The sequence below is a fragment of the Pomacea canaliculata genome, linkage group LG8 (assembly GCF_003073045.1).
Source record: "Pomacea canaliculata isolate SZHN2017 linkage group LG8, ASM307304v1, whole genome shotgun sequence".
Classification (NCBI taxonomy): Eukaryota; Metazoa; Mollusca; class Gastropoda; order Architaenioglossa; family Ampullariidae; genus Pomacea; species Pomacea canaliculata.
This window is the reverse complement of record NC_037597.1, coordinates 12,746,886-12,760,866: the sequence shown is the minus strand read 5'-3', so window position 1 is coordinate 12,760,866 and position 13,981 is coordinate 12,746,886. Positions and strand designations below refer to the sequence as shown.

Sequence of the window (13,981 nt, the reverse complement as noted above, 5' to 3'; positions counted from 1 at the left end):
TTAGAAATGCAATGGCTATAGGAACAGGCTTATAAAATTGGATAATGAACATGTTCTTGGGGAGGCTGAATCATACACACGTGTGATAAACATTTCCTTGACAGAGGACTTCAGGACGCATAATGTCACCAACAGTACAAACCATGACTGCTGTTCAGCCTCTGCAGTCAGCATTGTCTCAGTGTAGGGCCAACAAAGCATGCACCTTCTGTAGGAGCCTGGGTATTTCATCGCCAGCAGTCATTAACTCCTGGGAAAGTGAGGTGGATACACTGGTGTCTGTTAGATGCGTTCTTACGGACCATAGATGAGGGAAACTACTGCAGTGGTTTCTGTTTGTGGCGCTGTCGCGTACGCTCTTTCTCTCAGGTCAAGTGAGGTCATTATTGGTTTCTTGTGAAGTTATAAGAGGAAACGATACATTGTTTTCCCCAGTATGCCTAAATAAGGTTGTGGTGGTTTGTAATTGTAAACGTGGTTACATTTTTCTTTTTTTCCTTTTTTTTTTTTTTTTAAAGAAAATGGGGAAAAAAACCACCCTGCTTGCTGTCATGCTTACACTCATACAAAAGGAAACAAACATATTGAGAGATGATGTTAAATCGTGTAACAATATGAACTGTGAATGCAAATGATCAATTTATAAAAAAAAAAAAAAAGCAGAAAGGAATAGGTTTCGTTGTTAGTGCTCTTGACCGTCATGCAAAAATCGCGGGACGAAAGCTTTCTCTGGCACGTAGCTAGGAAACTCATGTCTTCATGCCCACCGAACTGCTGCAAACATCTCATTTATCAAGGAAGGTGGATTGGGCTGCCATGATCTACACACGGTGCGTCGATTCAGTCACTGACTAGGTTATGAGAGCCTATACCTTAACTCATATCTTCTAACCACACAGATAAACAGTGGACTGAAAACTCTGGAAGTCGCACCACCGACTTCATCATGTGTACTATCTTTACACCGAAGGGAACATGAACAAGCCGCAAGGAGGGAGATCAAATGGTTTTGTTTGGGGTTTTTTTCACGTTCACCGACCAACAAGTTTCTTTTAAAAAATCTAGTGACGTGCCACGCACCACTCCACAAACATCAATACCACATCAGCATTTTGCACCACCACCATAGCGACCACGACAACCGACACGCTTCATGCTGGGTGTCGCGAAGTGATTTCGGACCTGACGCGTGGCCAGTTGTGGTTGCTGCGCACAACAAGGCGGACTCGTTAGACCAGCTTGGCTTTTGTTTTATTGCGAAACGTCCTAGAAAGGGTTTCACTTGGTGAAGGTGAGCCATTTACATTTCAGTTTACTTCAACAAGCCCGCTTTGTTGACTATGCTAAGACATCTCGTGCATTCATTCTTTTCTTGAATGATGAGAAGTTCTATGAACCAGTTGTTTTAATTGCTTTGAATCTGCTGTCTTGATAGATTTTTTTTTTCTTTCTCTCTCTCTTTACCTTTTGGGGTTTTTTTCCCGCAGAGCGTATCTCCAAGACCATTAAGTATAGTCCAGCTTAATAGAGTGCAAACCAATTAAGAAGTTTATCAAGAAATATATAGAGAGAGAATGTCGCAGAAAGGACTATAGGTATACGAACAGAAAAATAGAAAGAGATTAAGATGTAACTTATAAGGGATAGGGTTATAGTAAGATGACAAAAATAAATAAAATAAAATGAAATAAACCTTTAATTATCTTGAAACACAAATATTGGGATGATCGCAGATGGAGGTTGCGGTAGACAGCTGAAAATGCTTTTCTTTCTGAATCTTACTGTCGCGAGTAAGCTGGAACCGCGAGATATTTAGAATGTCCTCTTCCGGAAACAATGGAAGCCAACAGCAGCTGTAGGCAACAGCGAGATAACATAATACTTTAGTAAGATAAGATATTTATTTATTTAACTCAGAGGGCAAGTCGGGGATCTATTGTCTATTAAGATGCCATCTGTTTGACATAGCTCATGTTCTGCGAAGCCTGTAATTTTACGTGATTGGAAGCCATGTTTATGAAGAGCTATGGTGGAGAAGAAGAGTGTAAACCGAATTATCTAATACGTCGAAGATTCTGGTACGAACTTGCCTGCAATTTTGTAACCTAATCATCGTCTTGGTTATTTAAATTTAGCTTTGACATATGGAGGCTGTACTTATCAAGCGAAGGGCAAGTAGCTGCTCTGGGGCAACATGGGAACTCAAGAAAAAGTATTTTGTTTAAGTTATTTAACTGTGTCCAGACCCCGCAGATGTTTTACGCCGTAGTTATAAAGCGATGATAATAGATGCTCGGGTAAAAAAAAAACATAAAGTAGTGTTCGCGAGGTATGGTAATCGCATTGAAACTATGGACACAAGACATTCTTCACTGAGTTTCTCATGTTGATAACGTCAGTCACCAATGCAGTGAGGATTGGCTGTCCTGGGTTCAGATCTCGTCTCGGGCACGCTGTTCTTTCGCTGCATGTTTACTTTGTTTACAGGGCTGAGTGCTGTGCCGTGATAAAACCTTAATTGCCGCTCGGCGTAAAACACCAACCCCACCCCCTCACCTACCCTTGTTGATCTGGGCAACGACTTACTCTCTCTTCATAAATACTGTCTTTCCTATATTTATCTTGCTTTTTTTTCCCTCTTGCTATTGTTCTGTTTGTGAGTGGATTTCCTTTTTTCTTGATTAGTTTTAAAGTTATCAAAGGAACAGATCACCTGTTTTCTCCAGCTCTCTTTTCATTTTACTGTCATTCGAAAGATAGAAAATGTATGCATGACTGACAAAATATATAAATAAACGAAAATACAAAAATGTAACTGTACTTACATTGTTTTCACTTTTTACAGACCGTTGACGTCATTAACAAACATTTCTTCACTGAACTTACCGAAAGTATATAGCGAGCTTGCTCCGTACTATCAGTGAAGCACTATTCACTGCTGTTAAAATATAAAATACTTTTGAGCAGCTTAGTCAAGGAAAGTGTCAGGCAATGTGAACGATCGTTTTTGGACACAGTTTGGCAGACTGAGGGGTGAAGAAAGCAAAAATGTCGACTGAGGTGGAGAAAAGAAAAAAGCGGAGAAAACTGTTGAAAATCAAGATAAGTCAATAATTAAGAGGTGGCCATGGGATAAATCAGCCTCCAAATTTGGCGCCATGACGTCTGTTGGTGAGGCTGGGCAACTTGCAGGAAAAAGAAGCTGGGCCTGATTCGCTCAATGTGCTCCACAAGGCTGGCAACTTGGACGAGAAATTAATTAACCAGAATGACAACGTTCATGTGGATTTCGTCCCCAGTCAAAAGCAGAATGGAATGCTGCATGGTGAGCATCCATAGACAATATTTTAGCTACTGCATCGGAAGATGTGAATAAACAGGCAACGTCTTTTGACGACTCCAGAGAAAAAAACGGCCGAGGCATTCTGAACAAACGCTCAACCAGATTTCTTCAATCGACGAACGCAGCATCGAAACTTCAAAGGGCGACAGTCTTGGCGGAGAGGACAGGATGTCGAGAGAAAACACTGACGTCACCGATAAAAACAGCAACATTAACGAGAAGCGGCCAGCTCCCATGAACATCCTGCAAACACTTAAAAAATCCGGAACTGATGGAATCGCGTCTGGGAGAAAGAAACAGGACAGAGACACCAAGACGCCAGAATCTGGGAGCAACAACTCGAGGATCAACGCGATCAACAACGAGAGGGTGGACTCGCCAGGGAACAGCAGAAAGCAGGAACAAGTCGTTGTCAAGGAAACCGAACCCAAGACGGCGCGGAAATCCTTAGCTCTGACCAGAACAGCTCGCATTTCCAACGACACCAAGACGACTAAACAAATCAACGATGATAACCACAAGACGGCGAACGGCGGCAGAGGTAACCCTACAGACCTTGCTTTTGCCACTGCTGATGGTAACGAGAAAGACAAGAAAACAGCCAACGGCGATGCGCCCAGGAGCAAACCAAGCAGAACGATCCCAGGGGTGACAGGAAAGAACAACTCCCGGATACTCAAGGATCAGCCCACTGCGAAAGACCCCGAGGAGCTCAAGGAAATGGCAGAAGCTCTGCTTGCCCGTGCCGTCATGAGACGCGTGGCTGCCATCAAGGACCCCCACGACAAACAGCAGAACACTGCGACTGATGTCAGCGGTGCCCAGATGCCCGGCACAGGCCCGGGGCCCATTAAGGGCAGGTCGGCCCACAAGACCCACAGCATGCAGTCACTGGCGGTGCCGGGCAGTGGACTCGGGGCTCGCGACAACGATGGCAACGGGGACGGGGCGGATCGCGTGTCCCTGGGGTCCCGTCGCGACTCTGTGCGCCAGTCAATGGACTCGGTCTCTTGCAAGTCCGTGGACTACCGCCTGCAGAACTCGCAGTCCGTGGTGGTCGGGGCCGCCAACGGAGGGAGCGGGGAGGAGAAGGGCAAGTCTGTGCTAATGCACGACAGTTCGCTGATCAGATCCGCTATTCCTGCACTGCCGCTGTCCCTGGCCTTGTTCTGCCTCATCTCCAACGTCCTGCTGCCAGGCCTGGGTGAGTCCTTTGACTGACATCTAGGTTTATTTTTGTATAAATTCTTGCAGAATTCAAGTAGTATGTAGTTCATAAAGATGTGCTACAGTGCTATGTCATTAGGTGATATGGATTTATTTCAGCCTCATTATGATCTTATCGGGTTGCTGTTGGATGTGTTATATAACTGAAATGTTATGTAGCGCTCGATCGTACTCTGGTTAGTTTAGGACCTTGATTAAGGTGGTGGAGGACACCACGAAAGAGGAGTTAGCTGACAAGGGTCTCCATCGTAGATCTTTGTGCAACAGGCCTTGGGTATCTTGAAATTTCCACATGTGCAAAGTAAACAATAGTGCATATTGTCAATAACAGCATCATGAATGACATATACACGAAACTTAAAGGACTAGTTACCTGCAACATTTTTATCTGATGCCTGAGACACTGTTTCGCGTGGGTGACACCTCCATTCCATTCTCGATGTACACGTCGACAGCACGAGAACAGCAGGTAGTTTTTTCCCCCTTGGGTGGAGGGAAGCTTTCGCCCAAATCTACAGAAATAACATTTTGCACTTACCCAATCATAACAAAAATCCCCCCCCCCCCAGACCTTTAGAAATATGTTTCTCTCGTTGTGTATTCTAAAAACACTGCTACACGGTGTCTGCAATGTTCTTGTTAAATGTAATGCATTAACAAATGATAAAGCAGTGGTGCAAAGGTTAGCGCCTGTCACCAATACAGTGAGGGTTGGCTGTCCTGGGTTCAGCTCTCGTCTCGGGCACGCTGTTCTTTCTTTGCACGTGGCATCTGTTTACAGTAAGGTGACCAGACGTTTCGGGGGCGAAAGCGGGACATGTGCCGATGATGGTGTCGTCACCGTTAAAGAACGCCGAAAAAAGTGATTTTTAAAGACAACCGGGACAGTTGATGGACTTGCCAGAAAGCCAGAAAGCGGGACATTGCCCGATGAGCAGGCGGGACACGAGGTCAAAAGCGGGACTGTCCCGCCTAAAGCGGGACGTCTGGTCACCTTAGTTTACAGGGCTGGCTGCCTTGCCGTGATATGGCCTTGATATAGTTCCTTGCTCGGCGTAAAACACCAATTTTCCCCGCCCCTCCACATCCATCATCATCATCATCGTCGTCATCAATCATCGTCATCAATCATCAATCAATCATCATCATCATTGCTACTGTCACTAAAATAATTATGTCCACTCAGGCACGATTATCAGTGGATTCTTCGCACTGTGTTGCGGTAAATCCCGACTGTCCAGTAAAGGCGACCCTGTAGTCGTCACACTTTGCATCAACGTGTTCGTTGGGGCAGCGCAGCTTGGCACCGTGACCTTCCTGCTGGTCGGCTGGTTCTGGTCGCTGGCCTGGGGCATCAAGATGGTCTTGTACGCAGGTACATATTTTGGGACACATTCGGGGTGGGGGAAAAGTCTTGTAGAAAGTCGACCAGTCTAAAATGATGTCCTCACAGATTTTCTTTTCGTGGTCATATATTTTTTGGTTGTTTGGTTGTGAAAGCCTGGAAGGATTTGTCTTGCGTCTTAATGATAGTGAGCTTATATAGTGCGACACCCCAGACAAAGAATGACTCATTGCGCTTAACAATCACCCCTCGACATATTTATAAAAACCCCTCATGCCAGACTCCGTCGAATGCTTTTTTTGTTTTTTGAAGTCGATGAAGTTGTAAAAGAGATCCAGCTGGTGTTGTAGACGTTTTTCTATCATGATGCGACAGTTGAAGATCACCTGTGCTCCTGCCTGCTCTGAAGCCAGCAGTTTTGTCAGCGGTGGTATCGAGGCAATTCTGATTACTTGTAGAATTTGTTTGGGTTGCTGATTAGGTTTATGGTTCTGTAGTTTTGGCGCTGTTTGCTGTTTCCTTTCTTTTTTTTTTTTTTTAGAAGGGGTATGATTATGGCACAGAGCAATAAAAGCCTTTTTTGCTTTTTTCCCACCCTGCTTGAGCAATGTAGCTGGGATTTTACCAATGCAGGTGACTTTCATCCCTTCAGACTGCGAACTTACCCACTTCACGAAGATATTTGTTTCCTGATGATACACATTTTCTTTTGGGTGGAATGGCCATCCAATTGATATAAATGATTTGTTAAAGGGAAATACACCCTTTGTCGAGAATTGTAATATATGGCTAGGATGTATTGCACGCAAGATCGACTTTCTCAAAATAGCGGTAATTATACATGTGACAAAAGCACAAGATGAGATACGACTGACTGGTGCAGTTAACCGCAATATATACCAAATGGCATTCTCAGAAAGCTAGTTTACCTGCCATGATGGCCTTGACAATAGATGTATAAGCACTATCGCCTCTAAGCAGCATCATAATCTGCGCAGTAAGCTGCTGGAATAATGTACCCCGATTTTCTACATATGGGACGTGGTGCGCAGTTATCAGCTCCCGAACACAAATCATTTCTGACATCTGCCCAACACAATGAGTAGTTATACATCTAACCGCAGTCACAAAAGCTTTGACTTAAATTCACGTACAGACTGTAGATGTGTCGTTACTGCTAACTGTAACATGGAACATGCAAGTCTTTCCCACTTCCCCCTCTATTGGATGGGTACTGCCCTTACGGATGCCTTGTCACGGAGACTGTGGGCAATGCAAGTGTATAGATCGTTTTCTTGCATACAATTTCCCTTCCCTTTCGCTCTCTCATTGATGTGGGCACTTAGTGTAAGAAAACGAGGAACCATGCTCAGGCAACATAACCACACTGTGCAGATCAACAATTTTGTTCTCTTTCACACCTCACCACCCCCTACCCCCTGTCCTAACATAATAACATAACTGTTTGCTGCGTAACGTGTGCTGACTTGTACCAAAAATCGAACCAAACGTGTTTACGGCCGTTGAGCGGCGGAGAAACGAGATACAAGAGTGGGGCCCTGAGGGGCAGTAACCCATCGATCTGAGGAAACAATCGCACCTTCACATTAGAGCGCGTCACCGACAGTTGGCTGCCCATGGCAACAACCAGCTGATGAAGCCAATTACTCTTGAAGAATCAAAACCCAGGAGCCCTGCATTTCATGGTAACTGCATACAGCAGGCAACACTAAGTGGACCAGTTCTTGCCTGACTGCGCCTCTCTTGAGTATTGACTGTAGAAATCCCGCGAATGTATAATCAATCACAGCATATTTGGGGATAGAAGAAATATAGTACATTAAGTCTGGTAAAAATTTAGGGATTGTCATAAAAAAAAAAAAAAAAAATAAAATAAAAAAAGATTATCTGACACTGAAGTTTTACACAAGCAGTCGTTTGTCTCTCTCCAGCTTTCTTAACGACAGATGCACTATATACTTTCTCAACGGTGAATGAAAATATTGTTTTTGTTTTTAGGCAGTATATGTTGTCTATTTTATTATGAAAGGCGAAACTAGCATGTTTCTTTGATAAAAGCATATCCACTGTACCCTACTGTAGACAAATAGCTCACACAAAATGGATGTTTAAACTTGTGTTTCCTATTCTTTATGCTATGGCAGTGGAATACCGAAAAGAACAGAAGCAGCAAAGAGAAAAAGAACTACAGACTCTGGCACTGAGTGCTTTCGGCTCTCCTGGAACACTTCGACGCTCCTTGTTGCCTCCTGTCTAAAGTGGCTTCTTAACAAGTGCAACTCGCATTTTGCAGTAAACTTTCAAGTCTACTTGCTGGTCTGAATGATACTCAAATCAAGTCATGGAAAGGACAGTAAGGTTTCTTCAAGAATTGCAGTCAAAGAAAATTGTCTGTTAAACAAGTGATTTTCACAGATGCAAGGATAAATGCATTTAATCTATGATTGCTGTTTTCTTTGCGCTTTTTTTGGGTCGAAAATCTAAAATTGTAGACAAATATTCTGCTAAAGCTGTTTAGCAAAATAATCAAGGTAATGTTGGAAGTTCTTAGAGATCTTAGCAACAACACAATAAACAGTAATAGGCATTTTGGATAAGGCAAGATCAAAACTAGATTACACAGACTGGTCATTAGATGGGTGTGTAAAGAATGCTGCATGTGCAAAATAGTCATTATGTGATCATGTTTCAAAACTAGAATGCTCAAAAGCAAGTTGTTGACAAGTACCTAAACATTAAGATTTGTATTAAAGAAACACGAGTCATCATACTTTCTTCAGAAATATTGTACTTGGTTATCATGAAATAAATTTTCCTGATATGTTGATAACTGCATCTATGCGAACACACACACTTATAGATCATAAAAATATATGTGAATAAGCCTCAAATCATATTATAGAAATATATAGCTCGCATCACATTCAGATGTGGTGACAGAACACCCCTGACATCACTAAATGAAATGTAATGACATATGGGCCATTGCTGTAGTCTTGTAACTGGCTCACTTAGTAGTGGTAAAGCAGATGTAGAGGGTTCTGCTACAGCAGAAATAGAATGTAAATCAGTCGTCTTTAACAAATGAAATCAAGCGAGGAATGCATCGTTTATTGGGTTTTTCTCTTTTGGGTTTATTGGGTTTTTGATATAAAATAAAAATGTTTTACATATATTTGTATTTTCTGTGGACATTTCATATGAAGTAAAGTGTTGATGCAAATGTGCTTTTTGTTAACATTTCTTCAATAATTCCAATAAAAATTAGGCATTAGGTCCAAAAAATCTACTTTATACAATGTCAACGTGAAATGCTGTTACCATCTCAACTCCATATAGACATGATGGGACAGACCATATCCCAAAGCTAAATATTTCTTTCAAAAATACAGTAAATAGACATGTTACATACTTTTAAATATTAATGTGAGTGAGAAAACAGTAATTTACAACAGGCTTTGCAGATATGACATATGAAACATATTTTATTTGATTGAGGGACATATTTGTAGCACTTTCTTCATGCACAGTAAAGCACCATTACACACAATCCAAAACATTCATCTTGAAAAAAAAAATTCAAAATTAACAGAATACAAGTTATTAAAGATAATTTTGTTTTTACAATGAATGAAACCATAGTAATTTTGAAATTTTGCCTTAATATACATCTTTATGCTGGCATACTTTAGAGATAGTGGTCATATTTCAGTAACTTTGTAGTGTCACACTTCCTTTAAAGAACCAGATTTCATCACCCAGTTATTCCTTTATTTGGGTGAAAATGGAGGAATGTGATAAATGGATGGTGAAATGTAAGCTAAATACCAAATATGGCCAAAAAAATTCCTACGCACAAATGCCAAAAAAAAAAAAAAAACTATGATAAAACTATGTACATTTCAACAAAAACTGACATATTCAAACACACATATACAGAAAAGAACTGCAAAAGAAAATTCAAAATAATGTTGGTGACATTTCTTGATATGTTTTTAAGGATATAAAGCCTATTTTAAGTACTATTGAAGCTTTTTGAATAACCATGAATATGACCAACACTCCTTTTGGATTCAAAGTACCAGTTCATGGCCCTTATTCCAGAAATCCATCAACTACATAACTGTATGAATTCAATGCTGCCAAACGTAGGGCTTCAGGTATTGAATACTGGATATGTGTAGCCTGTCATGAAAAATTTGCATGGTGTTTTGGCACTGGTCACTGCCCATTAATGGCGGCATAGCATGGTCAGTATGATAGCATATGAAGACAAAAGTATAATTTATTAAAATATCTTAGATCATTATTTATTCTCTTTACTCAAATACTTTTAAGGTGTATTGATCTACAAATTGCTTGAAAACAATGTCTATAAATTCTTGTGTTGAGGTTCTGTGAACTGTTCAAACTTCAGTATGCATGCATGCTAAATATAGAAGAAAAGGGCAGAGAAACACTGATATCTTATTGTATCCCTTCATTCTAAGGAAGCTTCCTTCATCAACCAGCCACAGAAATTTTCCTAAACAATTCTGAATATTTTTTAACCACAGTAAAGGTCAAAAAAGTGAAAAGATATAATTCATGTTTTAGTGGTCCATAAATGTCTTCCATGGCTAACTTTTTTGTGTGTCATTATGGTATATAAATATAATAAAAAGGAATCAATATTATTCCTAAGACATCATCAGCCATTCTGTTTTCAGCAAAAAGAAAGACATGCAAACGTTGTGTGTGAATTACTGTAGGAATAGAAAAGACTGTTAGGAATCCAGCATAAATTTGTTTACAATTACAAACATAATTCATACCTCACACTTCTATGATTCTTGAAGATGATTCTGAAAGAGGTCCTTTCACTGGACGGAAATGATTTTATTTTTATCACAGGTAAGCTTTGGATGATAGGAATAAAATGCATAATTAAAATAATATCACTCTACTGCAATAGAACAAGCACACAACAAACAGAAACAAGCTCTGAAGCAGGAAAATTTATAAACGGTGCACTCAACATGCCACACATTTTATCCATATAATTATCCACATATTCCGTCTTACAACATACTGAAAAAGTTATTGTATATGTTTTAGGTCTTATACCATTAACTTATCAAATGCTCTTTTTGAAAGGTAGATGGCATATGCATCCAAAGAATGAAGTAAACAATAGAATGAGTCTTTCTGATTATGCCTTTTCTCCAGTTTCCCAGTGATCATCTTCTGGTGATTTAGCATGTAAACTTTATTTAACATGATATCCCTCACAATATAAATATGGTGGATCATAAGCATCGTTCAGTGATCTGATACAAATGCTTTGGTACAACTTGCATGTCACACCTCCCGAAGGTCAAACATGGGTAACATCATTGGTATCCTTGGCCTCAGATCACTTTCCTGTAGGTACAATGAAAGCATTTAATGTAAAAAGAATTTCAAAGTAAAACACCCATGCAATAATTGGGGTTTTTTTGTTTGTTTTTTTTTGCATTCTCTTTAAAAATGCTTTTTCAGAATATTTTATTACTATTGGGTTGTCTATATTTTTTCCAAATGTATTCATGACTGTATATCAGTTTTTCTTCACACTATCATCAGAACTGCTCTTTTTGAACATTTAATCTCAATTTATACTTCACTGATCTACCGACAGACCTTTAGTATCTGACTTCCTGCGAACCTGCCCGGTATGCATATCATACTGCAGGCTGTTGTAAAAGTTGTAGTTAAGGGCAACATCCTCGGCTGATGGCATCCTTAAAAAAAAAACAACCCAAAAACAAAATCAGTTTGAGACAGAGAAATCTGAATGTGCCCTACAATGCAGCATTGTCAAAAATATTTGAAAGGAGATGCAATGAAAGCTCCAACTTGCCTTGTTAGCCGATGACCAGAAGAATGTTTGGATCTTGTAGGGGCAGGCTGGCTTGGAGGCCTTGGGGGCTTCACTGGGACTGTTATTGCAGCAACAAATGAAGCCTCTAGCTCTGCCATTGACTGTTTGCCATGACCACCATCAAAGGTATTGCTGCAGGATGAGTTGCTCTGTGCGGCATGTGCCTGTGCTACCATAGCCAGGTGCTTGGCCTGCACATAAATTGTGGTTACTGATTAAAAGAAACAACAGAGATCTTTAAAAGGTACCAAAGGAATAGGCAAATGAAGTGGCAAGTTGGACTTAAATGAAATTTACTGACTTTCTGAATCCTTTCAGTTCAAAAGTTTTGGTTTCAAACAAACTGTTTACACAGGTCAGTGGCATGCGAGTCATTGGATGCTATCAAGTTTCACAATGTTTTGTAAAGGAAAATAAACTGACCATAATTCTTAATGTAGTCAGCACTATTTGATAAGAAAAGCAGTTCTCTGTCACACCAGTCTTCTCCATTTTACTCAGCTCCTCCTTGCTGTACTCAGGTTGAAAATTGTATGGCATAAAAAATCTACAAGGCCAGCATTGATGCAACCACACTTACAAAACAAAAAGTTAAGTCTGGATGGTTTTGATGATGTAACTTAACAACAAAACACAGCAGCCTTCTTGTACTGCCCGAAGCGCTGTGATTGCAAAGAGTTGTTTTGCAACCTAAAAACGTGGAGTAGAAATGATTCAAAACATCAGCGTCTGTTATTTAAGCATAATTAGCTATTTCACTTTCCTTCTCCTTTAACAAGGAGAAACAGGAAGAAATAGTTCCTCTTCAGTTTCAATTCAATTCACTGAGCTGAATGCATGTGCATATAAGTGTGTGAGTGATGGTGTCACACAAAATGCACAACACTGAACTTGAGCTACTGATTAGTTTACCCAGTTAGATTTTGCCACATAATTCAGCAGGCAGGCACTGTTCTTTAAGTAGATTTCTCATCACAAGGGACTGGCTATTGATAGAGAACTGGTTTAGGGTGGAATCTCTCACCTTGCTAGCCTCTAGCATGGCCCTACTTTGCTGCTCCAGCAGTCTTTGGTGCTGGTGTTGGTGCTGCCGATGTACCACACCAGCAACAAGGTCACCCCCCATGTCCATAGAGACAGACCTGGCCGGCACAGCTTGCTGCAATGTCAGCTGATACTGGCGGCTGTTGACTGATGGCGCATGATAGTTGTTTGGGACCACTCCTGTTGTCTGTTAGGAAACAGATATCTGACCATGTAGATATTTATCAAATGTGTTCAAGTAGAATTTAAAGATGCCTTTTCTCCACAAATACGACTTCATAATAAGTTGTCTAATTCTCACTCTTCCTTGTTATCACACACCCTTTTGGTCCCACATATTTTGTGATCAAGAACTTTGGTTACACATACTTTTGTGATCGTGCACTTTTGCAGGTTGAGTTATTTTGTTTTTTTTGCCATGCGCATGGACACATACACACACATTCACAAATAAATTGGAAGTGAAAAATTAGGAGTTACAACTTCAAAATAATATAAATTGTAAAAGGCCTACATGGTTATAAACAGACTTGATGTCACTTGGCCACTTGTGCGTGCCTTCATCAATGAAATTGTTGAAAGTAGCATTAGCATTCTGCAGATGTACATTAGTCTGGACCAGCTTCCCAGCATTATGAACAGGAGGCTTGCCTGTCGGATGTTTCCCTCTCTGACCAGCCTGGTAATCTTCTGTGCTCATGTATCTTTGGAAAGAAATTTACATGGCAGTTCATGAACAATCACGGTCCTATACACTACACTGCAACTTTAACCACTTCAAGAAAAACCATTTATAATGAACCAATGTTAACCAATTGGCAAACTGATGTACAAGAGTGAAGTTCCTATGGCACATTTCTGGTCACAAAACATTACCAAACTTCTAAATAAAGTTTTAAAACTGGGAGAAGGAAACAAGAATAACTTGAGAAAATATTTAAACTCTATTCAGTGTTCCTGGCTATGATCAAAATATTTTTCTCATCAACAGTGTAATGTTGAACAAAACAATGCAAAGTAAGGACTATTGTAATGTAAATAAAGGTGTATAATTTTACAAAATATGCTACCTAATCCCTGAAGATGTCTGGATTCTGGC

At 40.4% G+C, this 13,981-nt stretch overlaps 1 protein-coding gene across 2 annotated transcripts; it reads left to right on the top strand.

Moving 5' to 3' along the window:
• The first annotated feature begins 69 nt into the window (after positions 1 to 69).
• LOC112570342 lies at positions 70 to 9,849 on the top strand. 2 transcript variants are annotated; one of them, XM_025248739.1, is made up of 4 exons: positions 70 to 1,291; positions 2,846 to 4,547; positions 5,757 to 5,945; positions 8,081 to 9,849. In XM_025248739.1, the coding sequence occupies exons 2-4, from the start codon at positions 3,512 to 3,514 to the stop codon at positions 8,191 to 8,193; spliced, it is 1,338 nt and encodes a 445-aa protein (XP_025104524.1). In that variant the 5' UTR covers positions 70 to 1,291; positions 2,846 to 3,511; the 3' UTR covers positions 8,194 to 9,849. The 2 variants fall into 2 exon arrangements, 1 of the variants encoding a protein (XP_025104524.1); XR_003100622.1 differs by lacking the exons at positions 70 to 1,291; positions 2,846 to 4,547; positions 5,757 to 5,945 and adding an exon at positions 5,965 to 7,621.
• Positions 9,850 to 13,981: the final 4,132 nt, after the last annotated feature.

Bases quoted from the DNA above. Each gene is read 5' to 3' on its own strand.
- LOC112570342 (XM_025248739.1), top strand. From the start codon at position 3,512: ATGTCGAGAGAAAACACTGACGTCACCGATAAAAACAGCAACATTAAC. The intron at 4,548-5,756 runs GTGAGTCCTTTG...ATGTCCACTCAG, and splicing joins CGTCCTGCTGCCAGGCCTGG to GCACGATTATCAGTGGATTC. The intron at 5,946-8,080 runs GTACATATTTTG...ATGCTATGGCAG, and splicing joins CAAGATGGTCTTGTACGCAG to TGGAATACCGAAAAGAACAG.